Genomic DNA, 23,981 nt, shown 5'->3' on the forward strand with positions numbered 1-23,981 from the left:
AGATTGTCTTTGGTTTCAATTTCCATTTCGTACTGAAATCCTTTACATTTTCCGGGGTAGCTAGTAAAAATGTGTCTGCATTGAAACAATAAATTTAATAACTGACTTTGTTGGTATCGATTTAACCCACTAGCACAATTAACTGATGCCTTTAATTGTTCTTCAGTAGCGGTTTGCTTAACATATATTGGATTCTTATTATAATGTTGATCCAAATACTAGATCCTGTTGACATAATTGCTCTGTGGCTCCCTCATCAGCTGACTCAGCAGAACTACCACTGGGGTCTGCACTATTTTGAGATATCAATATTTGGTAACGAGACGACTATTCTAATATATTCCAAGGATACATTGCTCGTTAAAAATAATGCTTTGGAGCTGTTCTGAAGCGTTCAAACCAATTATGAATTTTTCATTCAAATTAATTACGGCAAAAACTTCCAACGTGGATGCGAGTGAGTCAATTCTGAATGGAATGACTGTTCTACCTTTGCATTTTCTTTTAAATTTCCCACTGTAATCAACTATCAAGGTATCTTCGATTGCAAGTTTGAGACGAAATTTCTCAGGTCATTTCTTTCCAAAATGACCCGAAAGAAGACCTGGTTTTGCCTCTGTGTCACGAAGCGTTTTGACTTGGATCTCATTCACGCATGTATGTACGCAGAATGTTGTCTAAACTATGTTCAAACAATTGTATCTCCCACCTCATTATTTTCGTCACCGCTTCGACCGTCCTCATCCAGATCAGTATCAAAGAAGAAACAAGAGTTTTTAACACGAAAAACGTTATTCGGGATTTGATTATTTTCGAAATTGGCGAACCTCCCCTTGAAGTTCATCTTCGCCTAGCTTTCCCGACTTCGGATTGTTCACGTCTGTTTAGATCTTTCAGAAGTTGCATTCCAACAATTTTCCACCTCACCTTGCCTATATAGCTTAAATGATCGTGACAGATTGATACTGCGATTATTGTTATTTTGCCAATTACTCTCTCCATCACTTCTAGATTTCCTCCGGGATCTTGTTCGTCATTCGTTTGTGTATCATAACACCTATCATTTCTAGAATTTCTTACCCCTCGTCCACTATTATCGCCTTGTTACTTTCTGTTTCACCCTCGGAAGATTATAAAACGGAATAATAATAATAATAATAATAATAGAGGAAGTGTAGTTACTTACCATACGTCATCTACTTCTGGAGGCAAGAAACACCCAAACCTTTATTCCACACGAGATCAATGGAAGATAATTCGTAATGATAAGGGAGGGGGACGAAGAACTTCATGTCCGGATTCCTTTGCAATGCGGCCTGTTCTATAGTAGACTTCTATATTAGAAGCAACTTTATTTAACATTTCTATCATTTCAAATTTGTTCCAGCCTGAATCATATTCAACACCTTTATTTTGTAGCCACTCTACAATATCTTTTAGTACATGATTGCGTAGGAATTTTTCGTCTTTTACTCAGTGTCTGGGGTTATTATCAATAACAATCACGGAATTTGATGTTACATTCGGAAGGAGTTTTCCTGAACATCTTGTTCGTACTGAAAAGCGAGTTCACCTCCAGGAATTAACCAATTGTCAGTCATGGTATGAATCATTATTATTCTCTCTCCCTCCCTTTCCAGAGATGCATTCAGGACTAAAAACAAACCCTCTCTCTAGTTTCACTGTCTGGTTTCCAAAATATAAATAAACGTTTTATAACATGTTTTTTTCACCAGTAGAAAGAGATTTTCCTTTTTTTCTTTGCTTCTTATAACAATGTGGGCATTTTAGCCACTGTCACCAAAAATAGCACTACAGCAGTTGAAAACAAAATAAACTAATAATAACACACAAATAACGCACGGAATAACTATAACAAGAAAATAACAAAATAAAACAAAACAGAAGAAACGTGCGCTACAAAATTCACTGAACTATCACAGATCACAATGAATCAAAACTGTCGTCCCGCTTCCGCCGAATGACCCGCAACGTGGCAACAACTGAGCTCATGTAATACCTTATCGTAAGACGTTTATCTGATAAAAAATGCGTTTGCATGCCTCTATTGCTAATGTAACAGTTAGTCTTACTTTCTTTGCGTATCTACTGCAAAAGTAGCTATATTTAAAAACGTTTTTCGATACACTTATATTTGTGTGAGAATAAATGTGACAATCTTACTTGTGCCATGATTCTCCTTTTGTTGTCGGCTAGAGTTAGGATTACAAGTACTTATATTAATATGCTAGCTGAATGTACCAGCTACGCTGGACACACGAACGATTATAAACTGCCACGCAAGTCAACTCTAAAGTTTAATTTGCTTTTACCACAATCCCCAAAAACATTTAAACTGTCATTAACCACCAAAACCGTTTTTGATTTTAAACCGGCTCGTTTCTCTACTAAAAACAAGGTTCGGTTTTCTATTCAAAATCGGCTATAGTTTCAAACGCAACAGTTCTTAAATTCGAAACCATTTTCTCTGAAAATCGGAACTTATTATAATCTTCATGATTTTTGTTAAATGTCTGTCGGTTTTTTTAAAAACCGAGAAACCGATATTTCTTTTCTCACAGGATAGTTGGTGGTCCGGGTCCCCGTAAACGTCGTTTTAGACTTCATTTTCTTTTTAACAAATTTTGGCCTTTATATTCCCTCACCGCTTCTATGACTTGTTCAAACAAATTTTGTTTTGCTTAAAAACTTTCAATAAAGGACAAGCGCATTTAAACCTTTCTTTACAGAATAAATAACAATAAAATACATCAAAAAATACAGTGTACTAAAATAAGAATAGAATGGGTTATTAACTTTGACTTTTAAAATTGGCTATATATAATTTTAACAAAAATAAGAATGCAGGAATTTAAAAAAGACTTTCAGGGTGTGTATAGTTCCGGATCCTCCCTGGCCACACTACTGCTAAAAGAATTAACATAGTTTAGATTTTTGTTATACTACACCTTTCGTAAACATCTCGTGATGAGGAGGGAATCTCATAACTTGTGGATTAAATTAAGAAAAATCAGGGCATAAATAACTTTACAAAACAATCCGAGTAAATTTTGAGACGAGACGAAAACTAATCCTTTGATAATCGAGACGACAAATGTCTTCCATAATCGAGATGAGACGAGGAAACCTTATTTGTCGTCTCGTAAGCAACACTATTTGGACAAATAGAAGATTGTCACTATGTAAACCCCGAAAACTATTATTTCTATTCTAACCTCAGTGAATTTGGACATTTTAATTTTCATTCCCACCATGTAGATGGAGGCTAAGCTTAGACTTGAACAGCTTCGGGAGAGCTATTCTTAATCTCAGTGACCCCCAAACTATGGATTCAACACTAATTAACAAAACATTAATTGTTTTCGATTAGTTTTACATATCAACCCACTACCAACTCGTCATATACTAAAAGCTCGCCCTCCCACTAAAAAGGAAATCAAAACATACGACAGGAAATTTTACTTAGAGGATGTTCAAAATAAATGGAGTGTATTCACAAAGCAATATATTTTGTAACTCAACTATTAGTGATTATAACTGGATTAATGGTCTCCTCCCTCTCAACCTTAATTTTTACGTATCAATTTGCTAAAAAATACTTACACGATGATATTATTTCTGGGAAGGGACTGCGGCGCCCAGAAGAGAACGATTAAGGACGTCTATTTTGTTAATTGTCTTCATCCCAACTCCGAAACAATGAAATCATTTGTTTTACAAAACCAGACATGAGAATGTGTTTACTTCATATTTTGATAGGAAACAAATAAATCTGCAAACCTAACATTTTTTTTAAATTAATGCAATAAATATATGATACTGATTGATAGAATTGGATTCCTTTTCTATGCTGGGGTGTGTGTTAGAAAAGTTTAGAGTATGAAGGGAATTATCAAAAACGCTAAAATTGCTAGGCTGTCTGCCTACTTTAAAAAATGCCTAATTTCAGCTTTCTACGTTGAGCGACTGGTGAGACACTCAATTTTTTGCAAAAATTAAGGCTCATGCATACTCCTCCTTAGTATACTATTATATTCAACGTGATATATCATCTCAATTCGGATTGGGGTCTAATATAAACCGAAAATCTCTTCATTCTGCTTTTCCGTTTGGTGATATATAAAATTGGATTACACACACACTATTAAGTTATTTACTGGACTGGACGTTTTGTTTGATATGGTCACCATGTCTTGGCCGCCATTTTGAATACGGTGACCGATATGATTTTTTTTTTTTTTTTTTTTTTGCTCTGACGCTTTGTAGTTTTTAAAGGTCTATCAAACCAGGCATCACTCGCCCCATGTTTCCATTTAAAATTTTAAAATTATGGCCTGGGGCCCTCATGAAGGTTAGCTCTGAGGGGAACCTCGATAATACCATTTGATGTGACCCATACCATTTCTAATTTGAGTTTTTGTTCGGTTCATTTATGTTGAAAAGTTTTCGAGATATTTTCGTTGAAAGGTTAAAATGTTCCACCCTATATATATATGGTAAAAATGCCTATGTTTTAATTTCCCATTCAATTCATTGTAACTACCCTTATTTATAAATTAGTAAAGTTCGTTTATTATCTTAATTCTTTAAGCCTATAATAATGCAATAATTTTCATGGATGAGTAATGAATATTTTCTTTGCTATGTTTGGTTGTGAGTTCATTTACTGTTTACATATGTTTAAGAATAACGTATTAGTTCCGAATTTTTGACATACACAAAATATGCGTGTTAATCATACGTACCAGTTGTACTCTTGATTATTTTGTGCTATCTGTATACCGAATTTCAAGCCAGGTATGTTCATACGTTTTTAATGGCGAATTTATTATTGTCTGCTAATGCATATTTCTGGAAGTAAATCACAATTCAGTTATTTTATGATGTGAGAACTTTCGTGCTAACTTCCGTTTTGTATACGTGGCCTCTCGGAAACAGATGAAGAATTCTTTAAAGATGAAAATGCTTCTAAAATGTTAGTGTCTTTTAGTCGTAATTTAAAATGATGTACTTTTCAATTTCGTGTGAAGGATGCTGCGTAATTACTGCCACTAAAAGCATGAAACCCAGGTGGAGAATAACAAACGAAACAGCGGTACAAGATAAATTTACAACTCGTCTACTAGCATGTATCCTAACATATATTCACACTTCTACTTTGTTGCTAACAGTACTCAAATTACTGGTGAACTATTTTGCAACAACTACAGGGTTTTCATAAAGTATGGACTGATTTAATTCGCTTATAATTTACATAAAAATGCTCATATTGAAATCAAATAAAGTGCAAACGGTAGCGTAAGGATTAAAATTTTACCTGTAATTTGCACCAGCTCAGTTCATTCACCGATACACCTCCAACTTGGCACCATTTACATTCGCGTAGGCGGCGCTGGAATCCACTCACAGCGTTCTGCCGTGTTTGATGGGGTGCCCCGTCCTGTTGGAACACGATGTCGTTCTGGATTCCACGTGCCTCCAGTTCCGCAATGAGGTATTTGTGCAATATATCCAGGTACGAATCTCCATTCACGGTCTCCTCTTCCAAAAAGAACGGTCCAATCAGATGAGGGTCAGAATTTGGTAAGAAACTGACCCTTGCCCTCCCTCTCCCTCTCTCAACGTGTTCAGAGTTGCCGCTTATCCGACAGTGTTGCCAACTAAAAATTTAATCTTTCCGCTACCGTTTGCACTTTATTTGATTTCATTATGAGCATTTTTTATGAAAATTATAAGCAAATTAAATCCGTCCAGACTTTATGAAAACCCTATATTGTGCATTTCAGCATTGGTTTGGTTCGCATATTTGCGAAGTAGTTATGGTCAGAACGGAAAAGACGGTGCATGTCTTTTTTGAGATGTTTCCAATTATTTTGTCTAACTTGTAACTGTAGATTCAACAACAATTCTGCATCTAATACCACCAACTCAGTCATGTATCTTAAGACATAATTGTCTTGCAGAATTGGAGATCAAAAGTCACCACGTATTTGCCTTAAACTTCCTTCCTGTTTTGATCTAAGCAAAATAAAATATCAAGGAAATGTATTCGTTTGAAAAAATCGAAGGAGCAGAGTAGTATAAACAAAAAGATCCACAACTTTCTTTACTTTCTAATGCTATCGGATCGTATCGATTCTAATTGCATTCTAATTCTCTTAGATTCTCTTTTCTTGAGCAGATTGCTTCTGAATATTTATTTGTAACATGATCATTTTTAAGGTCCCGTGAATATACACCCAGACTAAGGGAGAAAAAGAGATGCATGACAATAGTGGAATGAAAGTAGGGGGCACGGGAGAACTCCGAGAAACCCAAGCAAATGATATTCGTACACCACAAAGCCTGTGCTGGAGGTGATCACTTTACCAGTAAGCCACCGTGGCTCCTGTAACATGGTCAGTGTTCAAAGATCAGACGATAGTGTTCTTTAAGGGAAAAGATTATTTTGGCGGCAAATATTATACGAAAGTAGCAAGAAAAGAAATTTTGTGTGCTACTTTGCCCGCGGGATTAGCTCATATGATTAGACCAACCATCGTAAGATATAAACTTCTGAAACACGAATATCCCTTAGTGAAGTTAATTAAGCCATATCTTGACATAAACGATTCACAAAAGCGAAATTTTTGGTTCGTCTAGTAGGATTTTGTTCGCGATAGGATGTATATCACTATTAGAACAATTACAATAAATAAATGGGTTCCGTTACATTAACCAAAACAAAATCGATATTTTTTCTGTGATCTGTATTTGGCATTCTTTTATACTAGGGTGTTATGTATATAAAATAATAATACAGTCTTAGATGCGATAAAGAAAATGAATAGAAAAATATGACAATCTGTATAATAAAAATATTTTGAATGAGAGTGGACAGTTATAGATAAGCCACTGTTCCCTATAATAAAAACATATTACTGAATTTTCTGCTTACAACATACTTCCTGTTACAGAAGACTCCTACTAAATAGCCTTGAGTGTTAACAGCAGTTTATATCTTGTTTAAAGTATTACTGAGAAATCGTTTTCCATACGAGCGCCTTTCTATAAGAATTGCTCTTGATATTACTCAGAAGTTTCACATTATTTAATCCTAACACTCATAGCTAGCTGTAAGGAGGACGTATATAGAAATTTACCGTTACGTTTGGATCCTTATTTCACTCCGAACTTACAAAGCTAAGAAATTTTGTTTTATTGTGTGTTCAAATGTTTACGATTCTATTAACTCAGTTGAAGCGATAAAAACAATAACAACAACAAAAAAGAATATTTAACGGAATACTTCATTTGTGGAAAAGAAACACGAAACATAACTGATGAAATAAGCGAATTTAAACGTACCTGAGGCCCTTGCCATTGCTACCTGCTTCCCGATCATCATTTTCTTGACAGTCCTCTTCGTGATCATTATCTCCAATACTGGCAAACTTATGAGTGTTTGACTCTTCCGTGTTATGCGTAGAATCGGAGGACTTTTGCTTGATGTTACTGTGAAAATGTTTGTAATTTACATCAGCTGTTGATAAACGCTTGACCAAACATATTACTTTTGAAGTTAGTTTCCAATCTGATATTGTTTCATCCTCATTACTTTCTGAAGTAGTATTCTGTTCTTCCTTTGCACTTTTTCGTTCCTTACATTCCATTCGTATTGCAAGGGGATCTTTATGATCATTACTATTACCAGCACATAGTTTATAATTAAGTTCTTTAAATAACACGTTTTCCGTTTTCACTTCAAAATTAATGGGAACGTTTTCTGTTTCCATTTTTAATATTATTGCAAGCAAAGTTTAAATAATGTCTCCCTGGAGATTTGAAACCTTCAGGACTTAATATTCACGAGAAACAAATCTGAAAGCAATAAGAAAAGCATTCATTTTAAAACTCATGAGTGGACCAGGAGAAGGCAATGGTAAGCGCCATTTAGATGAAATTTATTTAGTGTGTGGAATGGTTTGAGATAAGACTAAGGATGTAAAGGGTGCCGAAACCAACATACTAAAATACCAGAAATTTTGCTACTACTCCTAACAATATATCGATATACCTAAATAACGAAAGTACAGAACATAACGTGTAATGTTCTCTTAAAACAACACTCGTACATATAGATGGGTTTCTTGGAATTGGTGCTTGGCGATACATAGTTCTTGGAAACGCAAAATTGCGAAATTCCTCTCTCACAAATGCTGGATGTGTATCTGTGTGTGTAACGTCCGCAAACGTCTTTGCATTGCTCGATTAGGCAAGGAATTTGCCGCAGTGTGGTTCTTTAAACACTTCTGTATAAGAAAAACTGCGAAGAAACGAACATTTTGTAATTTGCATATTTTATAACTAATTCATTATAACATTTGTGCAAGTGTAATCAGTATACTGTTTTCAACGCAAAAACTTATCAATCAATTCCCACGAGAGGAGCAATTTCTTAAAAACTAAGTACTTTTCGTTATAATAGTGTATTCGTACCCACGCGTGGTTTGGAAAAAGGACATTACTCGCACCGCGGGCAGTGGGACTTGCTGGAAAGCACGACGTGGATTGACTTGTGATTTGTCCCACGTAATATATATTTTTAAATAACTTTACGTAATTTTCATTTCAAAGTGATAATGCATATTTAGTAGCAGAAAATCAATTTTAGGAGTGCTATGTACTGTTTGTATGATTTGTCAACATGAAGGATTTTATAAAATATAACGTTTAGTGATGGGTAATTTCCCGGGAAGATATTTTTCGGGATTTCCCGGGAAGATTCCCCAAAATGGGAACTTTCCGGGAATTTATGTATAATCACAAAGAAAGTTGCGTTCTGTTACTATATTATAATTTTAAAGTTAAATTCGTATTTTATATGACAGTATATTATTACTGTTGTTCCCAAGAGTCTTTAGAATGTATATCTGAACGATGTTATGTTATTTTGGGAATACAATATCCCGGTACATCAACTATTTATTGATTTTAGAAAGGCTTACGACTCGGTTAGGAGAGAAACATTGTACAACGTTCTTACAGAACTTGGAATACCGAGAAAGCTAATTGGATTAATTAAGATATGCTTAAGTGAATCCCAAAGTAAAGTCCGGGTAGGAAAATTTTTGTCCACGAGCATTCACGTCCAAAATGGCCTGAAACAAGGAGATGCGTTGTCGCCATTATTATTTAACTTTATGCTAGAATACGCTATAAGGAAAATCAAAGATAGCAACCTGGGCCTACAGTTGAACGGTATTCACCAAGTGATGGCATATGCTGATGATGTAAATTTAATAGGGGATGATAGAACAATAGAAATAAATGCAGAGATCTTATTAAATGCTTGCAGGGACATGGGTTTAGAAGTAAATGCAGAGAAAACTAAATACATGGAAGTGCGTCGGGACCGTAATGCGGCAAATTGTGGAGGCGTTAAAATATTAAATAATGCTTTTGATAAAGTGGATACTTTCAAATATTTAGGATCAATATTAACAGGCGACAATCATATTCACGAAGAAATTAAATGTAAAGCAGGGAATTCGTGTTACTATTCGGTTCAAAATCTCTTGTCGTCGCGAATTCTGTCGAAGAATTTGAAGCTTAAAATATATAAAACGATAATCATGCCTGTTGTTCTGTATGGTTGCGAAACATGGTCACTTACTCTGAGGGAAGAACATAGACTGAAAGTATTTGAGAACAGGATCCTGAGAAGAATATTCGGACCCAAGAGGAACGAGAATGGGGAATGGCGGAAACTTCATAACGAGGAACTACATAGTTTATACGGTTTACCCAACATTGTTAGGGTCGTCAAGTCTAGGAGGCTTAGGTGGGCAGGTCATGTAGCTAGAATGGAAGAAAGTAGAAACGCTTTCAAAGTCTTGACTGGAAGACCAGTCGGAAAACGACCATTAGGATGACCTAGGCGCAGATGGGAGGATAATATTAAGATGGATCTCGCAGAGATAGGAATACAAAGTAGAAACTGGATGGAATTAGCTAAGGATAGAAGTCATTGGAGAGCTTTTGTGAACGCGGCACTGAACCTGCGGGTTCCATAGGCCATAGAGTTAGTTAGTTATGTTATTTTATTAATATTTTATTATATTTAGAGAGTACGCCAAACGGACATTTATTTACAATATGTTCTATGAAAGTAAATGTTTCAAAAATGATATAGTAAGTCCACATACTTTTAAACTGCTAAACAGTTTAAATTTACATGTAAGTGGATTTTCTAAACTTAACTTTACTACTGATATTATAAACATATTAAATTTTTAAATGTTATAGACAAATTAAGTTGGGTAACTGTCAGAAGACACATGTCCCACCATTTTGTCAACATTTGCGCAATATTTGCAGGATACTTTCCTATCTTTATAATTTTGCATGTAACATTGCCCCACACGACCTTTCTTCCTGCCCATTTCTCGAAAGTTCATGCGTTAATTCACATGTAAGGCAAGTCCGAGTACCTCTTCAGAAATTCGAGTCAGAGAGAGGAGACAGATCGACGTCTATTACTAACGATGGTTCAGGGTTTATTAATAGTAGTTCATCTCTATTTCTACATAATTCTACATTACAAAATGGATTCTTTTCATCATTTGTAAATTAGTACTTTGCTACTTTTAGTTATTGCTTAGATTCGAGGGACCACATTAAGCACCTATTTTTTTACGATAATTTATTCCAATGAGGTTGTTTTATGGTTTCATACGTTAAATTACGTTACCAACATTTAATTCAGACACGATTGCCAAGCGAGCGTAAGCGAGTGAAGGCAGGTTTGAGCCCCGCAAGGCCCGTTGTTTTTTTTATCTTCGTTACCAACAATTCACTTTCTTTTCTCACATAAATCATTCTACTTGCCTTTAGGGTTTGTACAAATTCCTTACTGCCCTAAAAAAATGTGTTCAATACTTTCTTGACTACTTGAACATTAGTATCAACTCATTTCTTCCGTAAATCATCCTACATTTTGCTAGTTTTGGCTCCCAATACTAAACAAATACCCTACGTTTTAGAGCAAATGGAAATGGAACTTAAAAAATTCATATTATTAGTTATGTAAAGTACATTCAAAGAATTTTAAATTTTTTAACCTCCAAATCCTTAAAAACATAGAAGTAAATCATAATATATTAAAATAAAATAAAGTAATTAGTCATATCGTTCTTCTAATTTGGAAGATAAAGTAAAGAAATGGAAATAAATTTCTTGCCGGGAATTTATAGGAGAGGAAAAAAAACGGGAATATTCCCACTGCCCATCACTATTCACGTTACGTTGAAGTGCCAATGAAAATGATAATTTTAGAAAATCTATCTCGTCGATCACAAAGTTATAGGGGAAACAAGAAGACTTTCGCTGCTAACACTACAACTTCCAGGAAATTAAGTATACAAGAACTACCAAAGGGGTCATTTTGATCCCTTGTGTTTTAGGGGTTTTCTAGTTTGAAATTTAGAGTTCCTTTAGCGACCAAGACGCTTGATGTACCTTGATATAAGAATTAATATGCTTTAGAATTGACACTAGCTGCAACCAGGTATCAAAAACTGTCTCCCACGCCCAAAAGGGACACTATTTGAATAAATGTACACTTGAAATCTTTTTCAAGATAAACTCAGGAACATTTATTATACGAATAGTTTACGCATTTACTTAAAATATAAAATGTGAGTATATAAGCGAATACAAGTTTCAAGAGAAAATCAAAATTTTGAGAATAGTATTATATTGAGGCATATAGACATAAATTTCAATGCACTGATCCCGCTACATGTCCCAATTTTGCACTCTTTCCTTTTTCCAGTAGAAGTTGTTGATGCTGCTGGCAAATTTTTCGAAACACGTTTTTGTCTCACTTTCTCAGAATGCTCCTTTTCCAGCTTGAAGAGACTGAACTTCTCCAATTTTCTTTCTACTAATATGCCTATTTGTGACACCCTTATATAAGATATAAGAGCTTATGGCGACCAAACCAAGTAGGTTATAAAACAGCTATGCCGGCCATTTGAATCTAAACACCTTCGCAGAATATTTACTACACATCTGCTCTACAATGTCTACACCAATTTTCTGCTGATTGTAGAACAAAACTTTCAGTTTTCTTATTTTCACGATCATTCATTACATGTGTTAGTGTGAAGGGTGCTCAATATCAGCAGTTTTGTTTCTTGCATTGATATGTAGTGAGTGTGATATTGTCCACAATTTTGAGTTGTCTATGGTATACATATCTTTATTACGGTACGTCCGGAAGCTGGAACTTTTCTTCAGTTTCTTCGGATAGTACCAAGCAAATTTATTCGGTTACTTTCTTTTTAGTTTCCTTGCAAGATATAAAGATGTAAAAAGTGTTGTCTCAAGTTACATGCACTCTAGAGTTTCAGCAGATATAAAACTACATGTTAAGCAAGAGGGATGTTCGTTAGCCTCTTTTCATCCTTTCCTAGATAATGGAAACTATTTAGTATATATGAGTTCTTCACTTCAACAAGCATTCAAAATTTGTTGCCATATTTATCCGGCTTGCTACCCATGAACTGATTAAATGGACCGCGAGATTTCATTGGAAAGAATCACTCACCAATATGCAATAAGTATGGGGATTGTAGTACCTTCGGGAAACTTTAATCAACTTATACCAAATATCAGAAAATAAGCAAAACCAATATAAGACGCATTAAGTTTTACGTCTTTCGCTAATCTTAGATTTGAGATAAACCTTATAAATCTCATTATTTCTTAAAAAATGTTTCTGGGCATGACATTCGGAAAGAAGCTGAATCCCAAGCTTTCCAGAACAGAGACACTTTACACTTAACGCTCTTCATCCTGAGTGCTCCACGGAAATGCAGTAAACATTAATTGCATCAAACTCATCGAGAGAAACTGACCAGTTTGGATCATCTAAAACTCGACGAGTCTTAACTTCTGTACACCTCTTTATATTTTGCAGTAGAGTATTGGTTACAATCTATCTGAATCCACTTGCCCAAGCATCATCCATATTACGCTTAATGAGTGATGTTTGTTCTGGTTTGATACCAACTATATTATGTTCTTGTAATCTTCCGCATGTCTAGTTGTTTACATCTACTATCGTCCACACAGTCTCATCCTCAGTTTACTGTGCGTACCAGTAATTTCAGAAGAATTCTCTTACTCATATTCTTCATTTGAATCATTAATACTAGAATCAGAATCAGTATATTTGACTTCTTTGTCATAACTACTGGAAAAATTTTATTTTCCAAGATGTGTAACATTTTCCTTTTCAATCTAGTTCTTACTGCCTCATCACTAGAACTATCGTCAATATCCAGCAACTGTGCTAGAAACGCTGCTGCTGCATGTCGTTTACTACCTGAAGATTCCATCATTCGCAAACAATGAAACACGTTCTTCAAAAACCACCACAAATTAATGGTTGTTCACAATTGTTTAGGGTACATATCTACACCTTTATAAAAAGTATAAACAAGAATAAAAAAATACATTTTTATAGATGGTAAGATAAATTAGAAGTGAAATTTGTGGTGGACAAGCACCGTCTGCGTGCGTTTTCTCGAGGTTCACCCGTTTCCTCCCACATTGTCCATTGCACTATTCCATTCCTTTCTCATCCTCACCGTCGCATTTAACCTAGCCGGCATAATCGTGGGGCGTAAAACTCAAAGATTTCATTTTCAAAGTAGATAGGTAGGTGCAAACATGAACAACATGGTAGTTCTAGATAAATCGCCATTTTTAAAGAAAACCAAAAATAATTGAAATATGGTATTCAGGATATAATCACATTGGTTAGAGAGAAGAAAAGTGGTGCCATATATTTTGCATATTTTAATTAATGTTCAAATTAAAGGATGATGAACGACGGTGGGGGGTCACAATGACCCCTTTGGTAGTTCGTGTCTTAAATGGTTTAGTCATCGTAATCAACGATATTGAAGACAAGGATATAATGTGCCGCTAAGTATAGTGGAATGTGAAAAAATAACGTACAAGGAGTGGATTCTGAGTGAAAAACTGAAGCAACCGGAGTGAGAGAAATATCCCAAAGCCCAAGGAAGAAAAATAACTCTATGATGAAGTTCTAATTCAACAGTTGGTGTTAGAAAATAATTGATAACCCCTTGCGAAGAGCGTTCGTAATTGGTGATCACCTAAATTTCTCAACCGCCTTATATTCGCGTACGACTTCCGGTAACACGGACGGGCCATTGTTCTCACCCATCATGGTTATTTTCTTTTAGCGAAATTATATCTGTGCTCATGAAGTTAGTAGTGCATATAATAAATCAATTTATTTCACATTATTTTAATTCTTTCGTCCTATCAAAGTTTACGTTTGAAGTGAAAATTCAATAGGGTATATCATCACGTTACTTTTCATAATTATTTATTTGTGCTCCTTTGGTTATTTTTTATTGATATGAAATCTAAACCTGATATTTTATTGAAGGAAAGGATTGGCATTTCAGGTAAACTACGAATGTATATATTTGTGTGGTTTTATATCAATTTGTTTACCGCGCAGTTGGTGCAGTGCAGTACAATAAATAACTATCTTTTCTATTCTAACATCGGGTGCCAGTGTTAACGTCGCCAGTAAGCCTTACAAACTCGCTTCCCGAGGATATAAGAGATGCTTCGAATAACGGAACAAAGATATGTGAGACTTTTGGTGATGGAAGTTCAATTTACATTAATAACCGCATCGTGGACCCCAATTACAATTTATTTGAAATTTCTTCTGTACATTTTATAAATCTGTTGATTTTAATAGTAGAACTGCATCCGCGGAACAATAGAGATGTCACAAGTTAAAAAATCCACATATTTGTGAAATTTACGTTAGTAATATGTTACATCAATTTGAAACAGAATATGCACGCATTGATAACATTTTAAGGTAACGTGTTTAGTAACATACATATACGCAATCGAACACATACGGTTAGATTTTATATCGTAAACTCTGATTTGCAGCAATTATGTTTGTACCCACCGTCGCTGACAGGCCTACTCCCTACGAGCGCACCGCGTTATTAATTATAAACCTTTCGGAACCTATACATTCATCTGTAATTATTACCTAACCAGCGAACGAGAGCGGGCGGCAGGTTTTGTAACTAAAACGCATGCACCAGTGTTTCTAACCGAATTAATTGTAATTAATATACCACAGTAATTTTTGTCCCGTTTGTAATGCATCACTTCACGGGTATCCTCAAGTTAAGACAAACACAGTCTCCAAAGTTACAGAAGTTATTTCCAGAATATTTTAAGTGACTTACAAAACAAACAAAGAAATAACAACAACAACTAGAAAAAGCACATGCACCCTCCATATTAATTTGACAACAATTTGCGAATAAACTAACCTCATTGTTATACAAAGAAACACTAAGAACTTCGTAGGATTAGATTGTAAGGAATTTCTACTCCTCCTATTAACAAAACCTCCAAATTCATCATTCTGAATCAAAGTTGTACATTTGTCAACTGTACTTTCATTGTTTATAGTAAGTTCTACTTTGCAGTTTTGAGATATGTTCGAAACTGAGACCAAGTCGTTCATACTACGTGAACTACGATTGATTGTCTAAGCAGTCTTGAATGTGCAGCGAAGTCCGGTGAGAGAGAAACAGACCACCACACACCTAACCTTCTCCGAAGGAGTCTTGGATCCGCCCCTGATTGAGATGGTAGATAATGATAACTTTTTGTCATGTATAACCTGTCATTATTTAGCATGGTTTGATAATAAAGAAATTCTAGTATTTCTCCCACATTTTCATAACTTTATTTAAAAGAAATATACCCAATGTTGCATTGGGGACGGAGGTGGAGCGAGTAAATTTTAAAGTGAGGCACCTGCCAATTCAAGGTTTCTTATAACAAGTGAAATTCTGCAATAAAACTGAATTACGTTCTTAAAAAAAAGAAACTATGCAAGAAATATCTTCAGGTAGCTCTTACAGCCATCAAGTTATCATAATATCAATGCTACTTCTGAAATTGATTAGAGTGGATATGTATTTGAATAACAAAACGATCTGCATAAGTTTTTCAAAGTAACAAGTTTGACAAGAACGAAGTTTGTTTTCCACTATTACCTCATTACTTGAATACAGTGATAATGAAATAGCTGACCGGATTTCACGGCGTCGCTTATTAAATCAATTTATGAAGAACATTAATGCCAATATTAGGTACCTAAGTTCAAAAGAATGAAATGAAATCTTTGAGTTTTACGTCCCACAATTATGCCGGTTAGGCTAAAGGAGACGGCGAATATGAGAAATAAATTAAAAAAGTGGGAGGAAACGGGAGAACTCCGAGAAAATCCATGAGCACGGTCTTTGGCCAACACAAAGTCGACACAGCGCGAGTTGGGGTCGAACCAGGGACCCCAAGCACCGAAGATGAACGCACTACCACTGAGCCACCGCGCGCGCCGTACCTATGTTCAGTATTAACTAAAAACAAAAAGCCACTCAACCTTTCGCAACCACAAGTAGCACATTTTAATATTTATATTTAAAATAAAAATATAATTGGTTAAAGACGATTGTCTTTGTCTTTGAATTTCATAACATCACAGGCCTTTTAGATAAAGGTTGGGGAGGACCGGGTTTTACTAAACTCCGTACATCTGATTTATAGGCCTATAGGCAACTTGTGTTTACAGGCTAAACTCAGTCCTCTGAAGTCAATCGACAAATGATTGTGTGCTACAGACACAAAGATAACACAAGGCTCCAAAATTTCAAAATTATATTGTGTGTGGAAGCAGCTAGAAGAATTAATTGTCACCTGAGACAAATTCAGGGGAATTTCTAGAGGAATTTTTGACCTCATAAATAAAAGTTGAGAATTTATTATGTGCTGAAACAATGATACTTACGCTTACACTATGCATACGCTGATGTTTTATCAATACTTCTATTACAAATTTAACGAATGGCTGGATTTCGATAATAGTGAAATTGAAGGATTGAAAAATTAATTTTTGGGCTCTCACTGAGAAACGAACCCAGAACCATGTACAGCCAAATTATATGCGCTAGCCAATAGACCAACGAACAGGACTTCCACAGTCCTCGAGTGGAAACATATCGGAATTCTTCTCTGGCCAAAGCTCGAGAAAATAATTTATTTGTCAACCAATAAATATGAACTTAAAACAAACACAACCATCATGATTTTCAACCGTAACTTGATTTAAACTTACACTTACCAGGATTGCGCAAGTCTCCAAGCTATCAATCCTACACTAATCTTCTTGTCATTGACACCGTCATTCCTGTGTTGTACAGGTTGCTCCTCTTTTGTAAAAGAGTCAAATAAAATGTAATGAAGTTTTTATACTATTTGCTTGATAAAAGTAGCACCGAATTTGAAACTCACCGAATTGCCATTGTGCTGTTGTTTTCAAACTGCTAATTTTGATGCATATGTCTATATATAAAATATCTTCATTACTGCAGGAATGGTGAACCATTCCTGCATTCAATAACAACTACATAACTTATGGTGTCCTTTATTAAGCCCAAATAAATTATTGCTACGTATAAAATCTAAAGTGCAACTTTTAAAAACCGTTGGATACACTGCAGTGACATTGTCCACTCCCCTGTAACACCGCGCTTGCAATGAAGCTGATGTAAACACAATAGTAGCGCCCTCCACCAAAAACAGCATTAATATCCTGGTCACATAATACCCTATTGGAGATTACGTGCATTTCAGTTTCGACACTCATTTCTATATATCCACGTAAATACATATCTCAGACGCAAGTGTACACCATATTTCCATTACCTTTACAATACTCTATTAAAATATTATTAGAAATTTCTTCTGTACATTTGATAAATCTCTGGATCCGTAAGGTTGTAGAGTTTCTGCACGGATCCACAGATTTGGACAATTTATATAACAAATTTGTAATCATACTTTTATTGACCGGTGTTTAAATAATTTGAATATGTTCGTGCCTGACTGATGTGTATCGACGTAGAAATACGTTAATGAAAGTGTGATGTGTTGAGATAGACATTAACCACATTAAGAAAGTAAAGTATCTGAAGCGTCCTAACTCATGATCCGCAATGGTGTAGATCTATTGTACAGACCATACAAAATTTTTGGAGCTGTGGACGTTAATTTATCTCTAATTTTAATTCTCAGACTTTCGAATTTCTTTTCTGGTAGTACATGATACGAACTATTATGCAAAAGGCACTAACTGACTGTGCTATATAGGGTACACAAAAGAACGAATGCGTCCTAACCGAGTCAGGAGAGAAGCGGTGCAGGAGCCCCAGCGGTATGCTTATTGGGAGCAGGCGCGTCAGAAACAGTGGCTATAAACATAAAGTAGAATAGGACAAAACAGACTATACGATATAAAAGCTCACCATATGCGTTCGATTCTGTATTTTTCGTTGCTTGCATATTCGCGTTTTAAAGTGATATTACTAACGTAAATTTCACGAATTTTTGGATCCCGTAACTCTGTGATACCTCTACGGTTGCGCGGGTACAGTTTAGTGATGGTCAGTGGGAATATTCCCGGTGGGAAGGAATTTAAAAATGGGAATATTCCCGGGCTTTTTCCCTGGCCTATAAATTCCCGGGAAGGAATTTATTTCCATTTCTTTACTTCATCTTCCAAATTATAAGAATCATATGACTAATTACTTTATTTTAATATATTATGATTTAATTCTAGGTTTTAAATAATTTGGAGGTTAAAAAATTTAAAATTATTTCACGGTACTTTATATAGCTAATAATATGATTTTTAAAGTTCCATTTCCATTTACACTAAAAACTAAGGTAATTGTTTCGTATTGGGGGGCCAAAACTAGCAAAAAGTAGGATGATTTACGGAAGAAATGAGCTGATAGTGATGTTCAAGTAGTCGAGAAAGTATCGACCACATTTTTTTAGGGCGGTACGGGATTTATACAAAACGGAAAGGCAAGTGGATGTGATTTATTTGAGAAAAGAAAGTCAATTGTTGGTAACGAAGAAAGAAAAGAAAGGTGCCATGGGTGGCTCTAACCCGCTTTTCATTCGCTAACGCTCTGCAATGCTGTCTGAATTTAATGTTGGCAACGTAATTTAACGTATGAAACCATAAAACAACCGCATCGGTATAGAATATCGCAAAACAGTAGGTGCAAAAGCTGGCCCCCAATGCTAAAGAACAACCAAAATTAGCAAAGTACTAATTTACAAATAATGAAGAGGAACCATTTTGTAAAGTAATTTTGAATTATGTAGAAATAGAGATGAAGTGCTATTAATAAACCCTGAACAACAATTAGTAACAGACTTCGCTCTGTTTCCTCTCTCTGACTCGAATTTCTGAAGACGTACTCGGACTTCTTTTACATGTGACATAACGTATACAATTTCGAGAAATAGGTAGAATGAAAGGTCCTGTATGGCAATGTTACGTGCTAAAATATAAAAATAAGTAAGTATCTGGCAAATTTTGTGAACATAAATCTGTATGCGCGAATGTTGATGAATTGGTGAGACATGTATCTTCTAGCATTCATCCAATCTAATTGGTTTATAACATTTATAAATTTAATGTGTTTATAATATCAGTAATACAGTCAAGTTGAGCAAATCCACTTACATATAAATTTCAACTGTTACTATATAATTTTTTCACACATATTTAATTGATAGAACATATTGTAAATAAATATACATTTATGCGTACTCTCTAAATATAAGAAAAGGTTAATAAAGTAACATACTACCGTTCAGAATATGCCTTTTAAAGAATCCTCTGTGGACAACAGTAATAATATTCTGTGATATAAAAACTAATTCAACTTTGAAGTCATAATATAGTGCAATTTTCTTTCTGATTGTACATAAATTCTCAAATAAATTCCCATTTTGGGAATCTTTCCGGGAATATTCCCGAAAAATATCTTCCCGGGAATTTACCCATCACTTGTGCAGTTCCACTATACGGATAAATAGATTTATAAGAGGGAACTTACAAAAGAATTTCTAATACATTTTAATAGAATATTGTAAGGATAATGAAAATATGATGTGCACTTACCTCGGTGATGCGTATTTACTTGGAAATATAGAAATAAAAGTGAAATGCACGTAATCTCCGATGCACATCAGATGAAGGAGATGATAAATTACAACAAATAATATATTAGAATAGTTTCTTAAGTAAAATTATCAATTGTGTGTATTAGAGAATTCTCAGTAACGAACCTTCAGGTTTTGTCATTTTTGCCCAGAAACAAATTTCATAAAATTCTTACAAGAGTATAGATTTATAAAGGAGAATGTAACGTGCGAGGAGTGCAAGGAGCAAATGACTTTCACTACAAAAATGTCTCATTTTTAGATTTTTGGTGGCCACCCTGTTTTTGTGTAAATTGTGAAAAGGGTGGAAAACGAGATCTGCGGGTCTTCTAGTCCCGCTCGCTCGCTCGGCTATGTTTTGTTAAGTTAGTATTAGTGCTTTTCGCTGGCCACCTAGCACAGGTTTTTATGTTCTCTTGCAGAAGACTTGCTAAAGTGAACCAGCACAAGCAATGGAACAGCACATCGCCAAAGTGATTGCTAAAGGTACACAAATGAAAGAAGGGAAAAGGAGTACGTTTTCTCGTGAATTTCTGTGTTGATCCATACAGTAAAACTGCACGAAAATCTTTCCGTTAAACACTAATCTGGTATATTAATATAAATAAATTCACCTTGGCACACTGTGAATCTATAATTGTCTAATTTTCGAACTGGGGGTTGGCAGAATATTTTGCTTAAATTTCATGCTTTCTATATTTCCTGTATTTTTTGATCGTTTAATTAGGTAGAATAAGTTAGTTTTGTTTAGGTTAGGATATTTGGATTTGGGGGGCCAGAATTCTTTGTTTAAAATTCGTACTTTCATTATATATTTTCTGTGTTTTTAATTCTAATTTAGGTTATATTATGTTAGTACTTAGTAATTACACATACACATAGTAACATTAACTCATTTTTCCTGTAAACATGGTGATTTTAGGCCCTACCTGATTTTGGCCCACTAGTTCCAAAATTATCCCCTATACTTTACATAAATTGACACTGGAAACTAGTGGCATACTTTAACCTCCAAAAGCACTAACAGTTAAGGAAAAAAGGCCCAGACATACAATCTTATACGCTGGAAACAAAATTGTTATATGTATATCATGCAAGGAGGATTTTTGATATTGACACTAAATTATCCACGTGTTAAATGGTAGCCTACATTATCCTTACAGTTACTAGGTATCATTATCCTTACAGTTAAACTTTCTTCATCTTCGCCGCCTGTTGTAGTCTTTCATGTCGTAAGACTATTATCAGTCAAATAGGTAGGTGCACCAGCTTACTAGTCAAATGTGCTAAAATTACAAAATTGTCAAATGTATACCTCAAACAAAGGATTTATGATTCAAAATCAAAATAGAATAAAATACAGGACACAATCGGAAAAAAGGACACAATTCAGGAAAATAATCAAAGTCAAGAAAAGGTCAAAATCGGGAAAGAAGTTTAGGCTGGGAAAAAAGGGCGAAAAGCCAAGATGAACAGGGCAAAAAGTTAAGGGTAAGTGGGAAGTGCAAAATGAAAAAGGAAAGCGTATAAAAAAGAAGGGAATATATGTACGTGTAAATGTAACAGAAAGTGTAAGTGTAGTTGTAACGGTGACGGTAACGGTGGAGAGTGTTAGTGGTTAAAATATGAAACAAAATTTTAATAACCTCCCGTTATCCGGAATCTCGGTAGCAGGAGCGCACGTTCCGAAAACAGTGTATCAAGAAATAGTGAACTCAAATGAGAATACCAATATTAATACTACAACACCCTTGGTTCGTAATCGACAACTTACCATTCGAGCCTTCAATATAAATCTCCACACTGATGTTATTCACGAAGTTGTAAGACGTAGCGTGGACGTAGAGAGATGATGCAATCTAGACTCAGAATTCTCAGAATACAATTGCGTAAACTTGCTAAAAACCACATGTATTTATTTACTATATTTGTTTTTATAATACCACATTCTATCACAAAATAGTATTCATATACACAACAGATAATGCTCACCACAAACGAACAATCTTTTAACGTAAATAGTAGCTACAATAATGACTCGGTAACGTCACTCACTTTAATTATTGATACCGTTTTACATAACACCGAGATTGACGAGTAATTAAAAGAAACATGATATTTAGAACAATGAAACACACAAAATACTATATACAACGAAAATAATAATAATACATGCAATAAGATTTCTCTACTATATAGTCTTTTCAGAATAAATAACAGTCCAGACGACAGTAGCAAATTATATTATTTCAAATGTCTAGAAAGAAGTTTGATCTCTTATTTATATTTGTATTTATTATTCATTTATTATTTTTAATTATTCCCTTTTTACGGATGCACTGAACTATTATATTATACTTGCCACTTGATGTAATTGTTTCTATCTTCCGTTATGTCTTTGCCCGAACAGATGATTCACTAGTGAAATACTAATTTGAATGCAAAGTGACTAACTAACTGACACTTGATAGTCGCGACTGGCGAACTTTTATTTAAATTGAATTCAATTTATTACTGATATTTCAAACATTCTTCACAAATAAATATGTTAGCTAGCACAGTTTTCAGAAATAATAGTTACGTAACAATGTTATATTACTACTGTGGTTGTTAGATATTTTTATGGCTATAATTTGAAGTAATATTCCGCTATTATATAGGCCTATATCAAATATAGATTGATTTTTTTTCAAGCGCTTTTTGTGGATATATGTTTTAAACTTGAGCTTAAGACTAAAAGAATTTAATGCAAAGTAATACGTTCATATTGTGCGCTCATTATATGCATGACGTTTTATATTTAGTGATTCTCTAGAGTGTATACAAATTATTAACTTTTATTAATATTGACTGGCGCAAGAAACTTTATATTTACTTTTTGTAGCACTGATATGCAGTATCCAATAAAATAGGTTAGGTTATGAATGAAGTATTTGAAATAAATATTATATTGGCTTACATAAATATTGTATCAATATTGTAGATTTACTTTTTATATGCGTATATGTTTTTACAGTCACATCAAAAGAATTCTATAAGGTTACGAGTGCAAAGCATGCTTTAATGTGTCGTATACCGTATACACATATCACTTGTTTTAATTCTTTTCATTGACATTAGTACGTGACATGCGATGTTTACTTGCAGTGGCAGGCTTCTTCACGAATATGGCTTACTTGTTAGTTTCTTACATTGACTGATAGGTTAACACAAAACAAGTCCTTAAACAATTCTTGTTCTATTAATTCACTTACAAATAATTCTTCATAATTGCATTTTTATCTTATTCTTTTCTTTATGCTTTCCCACTTGTTCTTATTACACTGCATTTCTCTCCTTCTGTCTACCTGCAACCTGCTCCTCCTGCTGTCGATTCAACCTGCTGCTCCCTGATCATGTGTTGACAGTGTTGCCAGTGAAGTTTAGACATTGGTGGAGTTCAGAAGGTTACTGAGCAGAGCGCTCAGTCACACCGCTCGAAGTGAGCGAAATGCAAAACTTGCGAAAACAACACGTACCAAATGCTGATGGGGCAGCGTGTCCTGTCACATAGTCTAGATGTATAGCAAGTCCCACTTAGCCTTCTTCCTCACGGAGCACCACTAGACACGAGGCACCCACTAGCTACTGCTTGACTAGCCTCCGCCTGTTGCTCCTCACCGTCGGTTAAGAAAAACTTGACACAATGTTGCCATAGCTGTTACAGAAAGTAGGAATAATAATATAAATTATTGCACAAAAAATTTACGAGAACGTCACTCCGTATCAGTCACGGAGTGCGTAGTTGGAAGCAGTGCAAAGCATGAAAA

The 23,981-nt window shown here is 34.8% G+C and overlaps 1 protein-coding gene across 10 annotated transcripts in view; it reads right to left on the bottom strand.

Moving 5' to 3' along the window:
- gprs (speckle type BTB/POZ protein) overlaps window positions 1–21,443 on the bottom strand; it is a 410,903-nt gene extending 389,460 nt beyond the window's left edge. For 3 of the 10 annotated variants that reach the window (XM_081740478.1, XM_081740472.1, XM_081740471.1), the window contains exon 1: window positions 7,369–7,582. In XM_081740478.1, coding sequence (XP_081596604.1) covers window positions 7,369–7,435 — 67 coding nt within the window. In that variant the 5' untranslated portion in view covers window positions 7,436–7,582. The other 7 variants (XR_014128518.1, XM_081740468.1, XM_081740470.1 and 4 more) reach the window with 6 other exon arrangements.
- Window positions 21,444–23,981: the final 2,538 nt, after the last annotated feature.

The sequence above is a fragment of the Thermobia domestica genome, chromosome 15 (genome assembly GCF_964235325.1).
Source record: "Thermobia domestica chromosome 15, izTheDome1.hap1.1, whole genome shotgun sequence".
NCBI classification, from domain to species: domain Eukaryota; kingdom Metazoa; phylum Arthropoda; class Insecta; order Zygentoma; family Lepismatidae; genus Thermobia; species Thermobia domestica.